Raw genomic sequence first — 12,267 nt, 5'->3', positions numbered from 1 at the left:
GATAAAAAGCATTCCAGTGCTGGAAATGTAAAAATCAAAAAGAGATGCGAAAATATTATTTTTTGGTGGCTGTGCTTTCAAATTAAATTATTAACATAAAACGTATTTCTTTGCACAGTTAACCACACCTAAACATCTGGGACTAAAACCCACAGATTGTAAAACATACCAAACTGGCGCGGGTCAAGACATAAACTTGCTCCCTCCAGAACGGTCGTGTTTTGGCAAATGGTCCAGATGTTGAAATACATGAAGACTGGCAAAGAAGTGAATGCTGTCACACCCAGCCAAGCCAACATGAAGATGTACGTCAGCATGATGAACTGAAGAAAAAGAGAGTTTAAGACTAATATCCAAATGTCAAATTAAGCACCAAATTAGAAATTCATTGAGAATAAAACAATTCAGTAAATAAAAGGCAAAATTATAAGCATTATAAATTAATTACAACAATTGCATCCACAATGTATTTCATGTTTTTATTTGGCAGAGATGAGAGGAGAATACCTTGTAGAGTTCAATATGTACTGTAATCTTTTATAGCCTATAAAACGGATGCCATATTTATGTGCGGCAGTTACTTTTAGTGGCTTTGCCGTTGCCCTTTTGTAAATTACAATGCATGAAGCATCCCCAGTGATTTCTCACCCATGCACTGACGCAGCGTCCACAGGTGGTGATCTTGAAGTCTCCATAGAGGTCCTTGATGGCCCCACTTGTAAAGAAGCCTTCGACCATCAGAAGAATGCCATACACGAAGAATGCAGAGGCAATGCCATAGATCACATACTTGATAATGTCAATGCTGTGGGAATGGAGGAAATCAAGCCAGTTAGTATATGAGTCAGTATATATATTTAAATGCACTGCAAAAACAATTTTCGGTACCTTCTCTAGCTTTCCAGTAAAAATGTTAAAATCCTTAAAAAAAATAAAAAAAAATAAAGATATATATATTATTGGGAGGGTATTATTGGGAGGGTATTATTATTGTCTGGCTGGAAGATCCGAACATGGCCCATTACAAGATTTCTAACAGAGTCAGTCACTTTTAGATTTTTTATCTGTTGGTATTTGATAGAATCAGTGATGCCATTTGTCTAAAGAAGTTATCCAGGACCTCCAGCAGAAATATAGGCTCACAAAATAAAAAACACAGCAGTATATTTAATTGTACACATGGGTACTTTTTAACTCTGTGTTCACCAAACGTATCTGCTGCTAAACAACGTCTCAGGTTCACCATGGTTTCCTGAGTAGGGAACGAGACACTGTGTCCTCTAGGGGCCGCTATGGGGAACACCTCGTTGTGACCAGTGTCTGAAGCATACATTGAAAAAACACCAACGATTTGGCCGGCAACAGCCTCTGACATCACTACCGGAGCGATTATAATCAGGCACCGGGAGAACATGTCATTCACTTCTTCGTCTGAAGCTTGCATCCGAAGCATGGCAGGGAGCTAGAGGACGCAGTGTCTCGTTCCCTACTCAGGGAACCATGGTTAAATCCATAACCTGAGAAGTTCTCTTTCAAGGGAACTTCAAACTGCGTCCTCTAGGGGTCACTATGGGGAACAGTATACCAATGCCGCCATGCTGAGGGGAGTGCAGGCCAGAATCATGGCGAACACTAAGTACCAACTGTACCATTTCTATGAGAGTTGTCACAGGAATGTTTAGAAAAAAAAATCTCAGAGTAGCGCACTCATAGGCGACCCTTCTTGGAAAAGGGGAGCGCTGCTAAACCACCATGAGAATCGCCCAAATAGCCCCTCATGTGGAGGGAAGCGATGCTTGAAGTGTATAAACAAATATACACTGGCTGAATGGAGTCCAAGGAACCAAGGTCTAAACATCTCAAGAAAGGGAATGAGGTGGAGCTCGTAACCCTTACCATACAGGATTTCAGAAAGTGGGCAGACTTTTGCTTGCACACTTACCAATTATGTGGATTTTAGAAAGTGTGCAAAGTGTTCACATGCACACTGACCACCATGCGTCCACCGCCGACGAGCGCGAAAGGGAAAGTCCCTCTCTAAACCATTCAGACAGATCCACCTGAAATTCTCACGAGCTCAGTCTCCTCCGTGCCTCAACAGTGGCAGGTTCAGAACCACGGGAAGCAGATGGCTGCCTTTTTTCCTTTTTTTCCTCGGAAAGAGAGACGAACGAGAGCGGATCTGTTTCACTGATAAAATGCTCACAATGCATGCAGATTACCTCCTCAAAGACATTGCGTGCATGCTCTTCACCCAAACAAATGACGCAAAGATCGTGTGTGTCACCAGGTGTCAAATAACGCCGTTTTTTACACAGATGCACACATTGTCTAAAAGCTTGCTAGTAGTCGCCATGATAGACGGATAAAGATCGCTCTTACCAGTTCTTTCAGATGCACGCTTCAAACAGAACAGTCAGTGAAGACTAAGTTAGGGTTAGGCCAACTCGTTGGTGTTTTTTCATTGTATGCTTCAGACACGAGTCGCGACAAGGTGTGCCTCTCAAATAACATGTGGTGATGAAGGTATGTGATGATAATTTCTTTTAAAGGATTTTTGACCCTGAAACTCAAACTGTGATCCTTGAAGAGTCTTTGGCCAGTCAAACTCTCCTTCTCAATGTGCATTAGGATGATATAGACACATGTCCTCTTCCAGGCAGATACACAATATTTTCTGTTGACTGGAACATCTTAAGTCTTGCCCTGATGGTGGAAATGGACATTTTCACAGCTCAAGCTCTTTTCTCAAGATCCCCTGTAAAGACCTTGTCTCAGAGGAACACCAGGACAAGACCACAGGAAACAGATGATTCTTCTGCACAATCTGACTTTGCTGCAGCTTGGAATTGAACTACTGGTTTTGTCTTGTCAGAGGAGAACTGGCCCCCCAACTGAGCCTGGTTTCTCCCAAGGTTTTTTTCTCCATTCTGTCACCGATGGAGTTTCGGTTCCTTGCCGCTGTCGCCTCTGGCTTGCTTAGTTGGGGTCACTTCATCTACACTGATTTCGTTGACTTGATTGCAAATAAATGCACAAACACTATTTAACTGAACAGAGATGATATCACTGAATTCAATGATGAACTGGCTTTAACTATCATTTTGCATTATTGACACACTGTTTTCCTAATGAATGTTGTTCAGTTGCTTTGACGCAATGTATTTTGTTTAAAGCGCTATATACATAAATGTGACTTGACTTGACTCAAAGCCACTTTCTAATTTGTGAAGCTCAATTATTTTTTTCTGCACATCAGAAATATATTCTTTGGTTTTTCTCATTGTGATGGGTGATTCATTTGGAATAAGGCCTTTGTTTCTCTCCTGTTTATATTTCTGTGAAACAGGAAGCCATGGCTGGATAATTTCATGTTCATAATGACCCTGGTGTGCTCAAAATTATGAATATGAACGGGAATACATTTCAGATATATTTTACTTAATAATTTCTAGGGGTACCAGTAATTGTGTCCAACATGTATTTAAAAAAAAAAAAGATATGTCCCCCCATTTTAAATTCTCCAATTGAAAGGTTAGATTTTTGTAATTAAAAAAAAAAAAAGAAAAAAAAAAAAGATCAAGAGGATTAATAATGCAGATTTATTTTCACAGCCTTCTGTGATCATATTTACCAAGGGTACCAAAAATTGTGTGTGTGTGTATGTATATATATATATATATATATATATATATATATATATATATATATATATATATATATATATATATATATGTATATATGTATATATATATATATATGTTTATTTATTTATTTTTTTGCTGCATAAAAATATATATATAAAAAACACTAGATAAAAAATGTATATAACATCTATATAATTTGAACTGTATTTAATATTTATATGTATGAAAATCTACAGTGAGAAATGGTGCAGATACTTACATTGTAAAGACATCCAGACCATCTGCAGGTCCCCTGATAACCTCAAAGTAGTTCTGGAGGATAGTGACAGTTCCAGAAAGAGCTTCATGTCCACATCCACAGAAGAGCGCCACTCCAGCATACAGCAGGATGGTGGCAATCAAGGATGGATAAGGGATTCCTCCTAAACATTTCAGACAACACTCCATACATCCTGAGAGGAGGAAGAAAAAAAAAACTCATGTTATTCATCTGAAAGCTACGGCTAGGGAAACAAGATGCTTTTTAATCTTCAAGAGTTTTGTGTGTCTGTGTTTGATCTATTTATCATATTTGGTTTTGTGGTTTAGTTTTTTTTGTTTTTTCATTTATTAAGATTAATTTCCACAGTTTTCTGTCATTTAACAGCAGTTTTATTGCACGGAAAGCAAAGCTAGTGTAAGTAGTCTTCTGTGCTCTTCTAAGCGTCTAGCTGCCTGACAAGACTAACAAGTACCCAGACGGTTGGAAGCAAATCCTCAGTCCATTCAGTCTGAGGGTCCAGTGAGGTCCAGTTGATTCTCCCTCTCTCTCTCTCGCTCTCTCTCTCGTGTGTGTGTTACTCTCCAATGATGTGCAAAATTGTCCCTGCGGCAGACTATTTTAAATTCTCCCCTTGGCATCATATATCGGAGTGAATCATAACAGTATGATTCATGAATAACAAAATGGATAGTAGGATGCGAGGATGGACTTTGACACTTAGTCATTCTGATTAAGCTTTTCCAAATGATTGCTTTCATGTGTTTCATTACTTTAAACTTAGATTTCACAACTCTGCAAAAGATGAGGCAAGTGGATTATGTTTAGAAGAAAACAAACTTGCAGTTAAGTTTATTGCATTTCATTATGTCTATTTAAGTGTGTGAGATATTTATATTAGCAACTTTGTACTCACTTATCTGTTAAAAATGTACTGTATGAAATGTTTTAATGCTTTTCTCGAACTTTTGCCAAGGCGTTAGAACTGGCACGTCGTTGTCGCTTGTGAAACACAATGGTGACGATGTGGGTGGTAACTTTCAGATTAAGGGGCGGTAATATTATAATCAGATCCCCTTTTTAATCTGAGCAAAAAGGTTTACCAAAACAATTACTGGGCTGTAATTTTTGACATTTTGGGGGGGTTGGTAGATGAACAGGGACTCAATTATAGCACTTGACCATGGAACAAGTCAGATTTTCATTATATGTCACCTTTAAATTGACTAAAAATACAGTGATAATATTTCAGCATTATGAGATGACAATAAAAAAATAAAAAAATAATTTTAGTCTTATTTTATAAATAGTCATATTTAACATTAATATAACATATATTTTATATATCTTTATCTAAAATTACATTATTTAATAAAAAAAAAAAAATGTTTTAACCAAATAGTAATATTATATATATGTATATATATACAGCATAAATTACAATATAGTTTCTATGTTAGACTATTTTACAGTAAATTTACATGCATGTCTTTTTTCTTATTACATTTTTAGCATTTATACAGTTAATGACTGTTTTTTACATTCACATTTCTACATAATCGTTCCAAACTGCATTTTCTGCAGTGTGGGAAGTTTGGCATTTGTACTTACAGAGGAAGAATAAACTTTGATTTCAGCCCGCATATGTTCCTACTCAGTGTTTGTTTGCCAGTCCTTATAATACGAGTGCAGGAACTTGCATGATTTACACTGCGAAGAGTTACGAGCGTGGTTTGCTCCCATTTCAGGCCTTTGAATGTGAATTATTGAATACTGTCAAACACTGCTATGGTTATTATACTGTAATGAACCTCAGACCTAGCTTTACAGTGGCTTTGGCAATGGATCAACCTGTTGCCATAGCAACTGCTTTGGATTGCAAAGAGTAAGAATATAGACAGGATCTGATTCTTTGTAGTACTTGATAGATCTATAGGTTTGCAATGTTCAGCACACACACACACTCATATACATATATATATATATATATATATATATATATATATATATATATATATATATATATATATATATATATATAGTTTTCTAAGAAAATTATTGCATTTAAAACATTTAATGTCATATTAAAATATATATTTAATTTCAAGTATTACTTGAATTACTACCACTGCATGACTCCTGGTTGGCTGAGAGTAATCACATGTTCTGAATCCACCACAAATTACATTACCTTATAATGCAGCATTATATTCATCACTCAAGGGTTTTAGACCATTAAATAGCATTAGAACTGAATGCAGCTTGCACATTTTGTTAATACAGAGCACTGAATCTAATTTACAATACAAATTCTCACAGGATAGCCTCAGTGGTAAGATTCACAACAGATCACATGCAGATAAAATATTTCATTATCTTATATAGTGCAGCCAAAGCCAGAAATGGTTTACCGTACCAATGCAACTCTCTGTTATAAAAGAAACCAAATTTCATTCCAAGATACTAAACTAAACCATTAAAATCAGTCCAAACATTCTTGAAGAATAATGAGAAAAGTTCAACCATCAACTACTGGCTCAAAAGACACAGCACATATTTTGGGAAAACATGAACTCCTTTTTGTATATATATATATATATATATATATATATATATATATATATATATATATATATATATATATAACAATACAAAGACTTTGCAAGTATTTTATAATAAATATGATTCTGAATAAGAGTATGTATCCAAATTACTGTATTAAATTTTTTTTTTTTTTTATTAGCATCCTTTATTATTGGCTAAAATCTTATATTTTCACTGTTTCACTGATATGCTTAATGTAACCAAAAGTTTGAGGAGCCAGTCTGAAAATGCATTAATTAATCTATTAAAAATTAAACTAAACTAAACTTTCTAGATGAATTTCACATTAATGTATTCTGCAAAGTTGTTATTGGTTACTAAAACTTGAGATAAATCTTTAAAAAAATGATTTCATTAGCCAAAATGTTATTTTATTACACACACACTATACAATTTTCAAACATTATTAACAGATTAACACTAACATTTGGATATTGTTTTCAGATGTTAAACCACACAAAAGACAGGCCTAACCTTAACAACATAAACAAAAGCACTATCCCGGAGGGTCCTCTAATAATAAAGCAATCACTGCTCCCGCCCTGTCGCCCCTACACCTCCCCCCATGTCCCTCAATCACCCCACCCAAGCCCAACACCCATCTGTCAGTCTGACAGCCCCAGTGCCACTCCCGCCTCACCCCACCCCCAACCTCCAATTAATCCCTGGGACTGTGGGGTCACTGCGAACCAGGGGTCACCCTGATATCCAGAAACATTCTCACAGGCTCTTCAAAGATCGTGCAACAAAAGGCTGTAGTCGCTAATGCTAATCCGCACCACAGAAGGGAGAGAGAAAGGGAGAGTAAAGGGATAAGAGATTGCGACGGTGGGAGTCAGAGAGACAGGCAGATGGAGAGGAAAACAGATGCAAGTGTTGGTTAACGTAGTGAAATTATTTTTATGAAAATACTTTTACACTCTCCATTCATAACCAGCTCAGCCGGTCCCTCTTCGGACCTTTGTTTTAATAGGATTTGAATAATTCGTCAATTTAAAGTGATTAGCATTTCATTACCCCAAATGCCGTTTTTTTTTTCTATCCAGATAAAACGAATTCAAATTCAATTGCAATCAGTCACATCAAGTGGCTACATGTGGGACGCTGAGTCTCGATCGCTGACCCCTCCCTGAAAACACGCAGGTTTTCATCACCGCACGTCTACGCCGCGAATCTGCGCATGTTTAATCAACCAGCAGGGTTGCCATGACGATGGAGGTGCAGGCCCTAAGAATGGGCCGGGCCTGTGCGCGCACCATGACCCACTTACAGCGCCGTGTGTCAACAGATTCAAAGGCAAACAGGCTGAATGGGAGACACATTTACAAGGATTACTGGGGGAAAACACAGTCCAGCACCCAACGCAGCAGCAACGGCCGAGACTACACGACTTCATCCAACCCCACTGCTGCTGCTGCTGCTGGGGTCGCTGGAAGATTCTCACAATTTCCTCCTTTCAGTTGAAAGGAGCCCATTTGGTCTCAAAGAGCTCTTAAAAATAACATTTCTTTATGGTGCCATGAAGAATCTTGAACATCCATGCACCCTTTCAAATGCAGATAAGGTTCTTTATACTCGGAAAAAGTTTCTGTAGATTTTTTAAATGTGACCCTGGAGCACAACATCAATGATGAGGGTCTTATTTGTACATTGATTTATTCTGAATATATAAGCTTTCCATTGATTTATGGTTTGTCAGGATAGGACAAAATTTGGCAGAGATACATATATTTGAAAATCTGGAATCTGAGAAAATTGCATTTAAAGTTGTCCAAATAAAGTCCTTAGAAATGTATATTAGTAATCAAAAATTACATTTTTATATATTTATAGTAGTACAAAATAATTGTACAAAATATCTTAATGGAACATGATCTTTACTTAATATCCTAATGACTTCCGGAATCAAATGTGCTACTTAAGTCACAAATGTTCTTCAAAATGGTGCACTGAAAGGTTCTTCCATGACATCACTGCAAAAACACCCTTTTTAAGAGGGTAGTATGTTGTTCATTTGTTTTTGGATTATAAATACACCAATTGTAAATACAATTTAAAGAAAATACACTGTAAAATATTTTCCAAGGTACCATATACTTTGGAAGGTACCATATTCTCTGTAAGGAATATATATTTTTCACAGGCCTCTTAGACTTATTTTTGAATAGTATTGCATTGTGTTGTGTTTTAGTGTTGAAGGAAATGTCTGTAAACGTAATGGAAAGCTATCTAAATAAACTGCTTCATGTTCCATTATCTGTTCTCATGGTCATTTGGCTTGTTGAAAACAATAGGGGAAACAATAGTGCACAGAATTCACTTTCTTTAATAGCCATGATTCGGTTTTGAGTTAAATTAGTAAAACATCAGTGTCCCTGAGAGGTTTGACTGGAGTGTGGGAACAATAGGAGTTTCCAGATTAGAGGGTTGCCTCTGGATCTCGCAAGTTTGTGCTTATGAAAAACAGGAAGGAAATGGGATTGCCGGATAACTTGCATCCCACAGAGGTATAGAATTCAATCATGCTTTCATTTCCATTTCAACATCGCAGTTTAAAACAATGTGGTTCTTTACATATCCATCACACCTAAGAGAAAGGATAAAGACTGAATGGAATATACAAACAAATCCTATTAATCCTAGCGTAATGCACCAGCCAATCACATTTGATATTAATTATGAAACGGGTTTGTTACATGCTGAGCTGCTTAAATTAGTACAAGAGGCATAACAACATGCAATGGTGTGCATACAAATCTCTTAAAAGTGAGTTTGTTTACATGCACAGTACAACAAAATATAGGTATACTATAAAAAAAAAAAATCAACTAAATACATCTCACTATGCAAGACAACTTTAACATTTAGTCATATTGCCCGGTTTCTGTCAGGTTCTGATATCAGAAGGCAAACAGATGCATTGAACTGGCAAGTAAAATACATTTGAGCTAATGGACAAAAATCTGTGCTAAACTGTGTATCAATATTTATATTGTTAAACACATTTAAATTCCCTCACAATGTTTTATTCTATAACAGCACACAATGCTGCACTCACTTTATGAGTGTCTCTTATCAGAATCTTATCAGCAGATGAAGTTACACAGTCAACAGGGACTGATGACAGAAATTTGCAGGAAAAATCCATAAATAAAAGATGAGGAGTGGGATGGTATCTGTGTGTGTTAACGTCCTCTAATCCAATAATCATGAGAGGTAATGAAATGTCCATTCTCCCATGAGGCCGCTTAGTTCCCCACTCCATCTATTGTGCAGCGGTAGGGTCAGCACACCGGTCAGTGCACATCTGTGAATACTACAACTGATTATGAGATTGATGGTTTTCTGTTGTGGAGTTAAGAAATGTGTGTTCCAGTTATTGTAGAATTAGTAAGTATTGTGTGTCAGGTCAAATGGCACTGAATAAGGCATTATATCTTTTGTTTTGCTTTGACTAAACTGTAAAGTATTCCTGTAGCTCAAACAGAATTGTATGGTGCAATGCAATAAAAAAATATTTAAATATAAATAAATAAATAAAAACTACTTATAACAAGGGGAACCTTAAATGCAGAGTTGCTTAGAACAAAAATGTTTGCCAAATGTAAATGCTGATGAAAAAATGCTGGTCACCTAAAATGTTTTTCTTAACAAACAACAACAACAATAATAACAATAATAACATACAAATATTTATGAATTTATAAACTAATAAATGTTCATCAGTCAAAGTTTTTACTACGTCTTGCTTTTTGGGATTCCCAAATTCCATCAGATCAGTTTGGAAATCTAACTCACATATGTGCATATGAAAATATTCAAGAAAAAAAAAAAACATGTTAAATGAGATGTTATATATATATATATATATATATATATATATATATATATATATATATATATATATATATATATATATATATATATATCATCTAGCTATATGCAAATATTTTTTTGAATTGTTTTATTTTATTTATATTAACAGATTTTACGCATTCATTAATTTTTTTATTAAATTACCAGATGCATCCAATCATGGCATCTATTGGTTCAACAAATCAAATAAACAATAAATACAATAATAAAACACCAAAGCACCCCTGCAGGTTGAGCATAAATCAGTGATTCTCTCATATTTCAAGTGTTAAATATCACACAAGCCCACTGACAGTCTAAGCACAGCAGACCTGACATGGCTGCTATCATCACACTGCTTTTGAAGGGAGGAGGGGAAAATCGCTGAAATATAAAGAGCCATCATAGATGGAGTGAGAGGAGGAGGAAGAGAGAGTTCAGAAGGCTGTTATTTCGATTATTTTTATTCTGTTTCTTTCGGCTCATCGCCATGTAGTCATTTGCAAACATTTCTCTATAGACCACCAAAGAAGAAAAAAAAATATACAGTGATTCCCACCCTGAGCTCGAAACCTCAGCCCCTGCAAATGGTGGTATTATAAATAGCAAGCTCCCTCTCACACAAAGCAAACAAATGAAAGACCAAGCCAGAAAATAAATGGGGGAAAGAATGGCTGAATTAGGACGATTATTTAAATGTTCACTGAATGCAGAAGATGGTTCTACCATCTGTCTCAGCCTTCCTCAGACAGACTGACAGAAATGCGCGGCAAACAAAGACAGACCCATCAGATTGTTCACACACACACATACACACACACAAGCTCACACGGGATCCATCCCCTGCACACACCCCTCAAACAATCACTGACCTATCAAATGTCGAACAATTTCATTTCTTTTAAGAATGTAAGCATCATATCTGCTAAGACGTGTTATTTTCCTATATTTAAAAAACAGGCATAATTGCATCAGTGTTACCATGAGATGCAACAAAGATGAATTCATAATAAAATTGTAATCGAAAATATGTCAGAATACACTTCTTCCATCATGGAAAAAAAAAAAATGATAAACTATATTCTGATAGTGTTCATAACCTCGTTTTATAATCCACAAGATCACAGACAATGAAAAGCAGTGAGGGATTAGGCACAAAGGTAAACAACACACTCGAAAAGATGGATTGGAAAACAATGGGGGAAAAAGCATTCCATTACCCTTCTGGGTCTGTCCCTCATCCATGTCCTCCTCCATGGTGCCTTGTCCTCTGATTTCGGGGGTTTCTACAGCGGTGACCAGTGTTGCGCCTGTGGGTTTAAAGTCCGCTGCTTAAACGCCTTCACTTGCCTGCTTAACACAATAGAAGCTGAGGCTGGCTCTCAATGCACAAGTCTATCTCTCTCTCTCCCTCTCTTTCTCTCTCAGACTCTCACTCCCTCCTCCCTCTCCTTTCTCTCTCTCGCTCCTGCTACTACCCTGTTCCTCACAGACGAGAGCTGCTGTCAACACCGATTTTTTTCAGTGGGCTTCTCTTGTGTGTGGATGTTGAGTGTGGCATCTCAGCGCAGGCTTGTGCAAACCAGTGAGTGTTAAGACATTCAGACCTCTATGTATTTCTATATATGTGTTTAAACAAGGTAACACAAGCTCAAGTGCGGGATACAAAAACAACAAATCCACAATCACCCAAAACATGGAGCAGCACACTTGGTGAAGAGAGAGAGGTGGGTTTTTAAGGGGAGTCAAGCATCAAGCCAGTTAAAGCCTCCTCTTTACACCCCTCCTCTAAAAGGGTGGTTAATGCTGGTTACAGATCGGCTGCATTAAACTCAAGATAAAAAAGCAACAAAAAATAAATCAGTTAGCATTTTATCTGATAATTACCCTATAAAAATGGTA

At 36.6% G+C, this 12,267-nt stretch overlaps 1 protein-coding gene across 1 annotated transcript in view; it reads right to left on the bottom strand.

Annotated features, from left to right (window-relative positions):
- The window catches only part of gpm6aa (glycoprotein M6Aa), a 16,774-nt gene extending 4,758 nt beyond the window's left edge, over window positions 1-12,016 (bottom strand). Inside the window, exons 1-4 of the mRNA XM_026280932.1 lie at window positions 11,586-12,016; window positions 3,907-4,099; window positions 649-805; window positions 170-323 (exon numbers count right to left, since the gene is read on the bottom strand). Coding sequence (XP_026136717.1) covers window positions 170-323; window positions 649-805; window positions 3,907-4,099; window positions 11,586-11,622 — 541 coding nt within the window. The 5' untranslated portion in view covers window positions 11,623-12,016. The remainder of the gene's footprint in view (window positions 1-169; window positions 324-648; window positions 806-3,906; window positions 4,100-11,585) is intronic.
- Between the last annotated feature and the right edge of the window lie 251 nt (window positions 12,017-12,267).

This window comes from Carassius auratus, chromosome 14 (assembly GCF_003368295.1).
Source record: "Carassius auratus strain Wakin chromosome 14, ASM336829v1, whole genome shotgun sequence".
NCBI classification, from domain to species: domain Eukaryota; kingdom Metazoa; phylum Chordata; class Actinopteri; order Cypriniformes; family Cyprinidae; genus Carassius; species Carassius auratus.
This window is presented reverse-complemented; position numbering and strand designations above follow the sequence as displayed.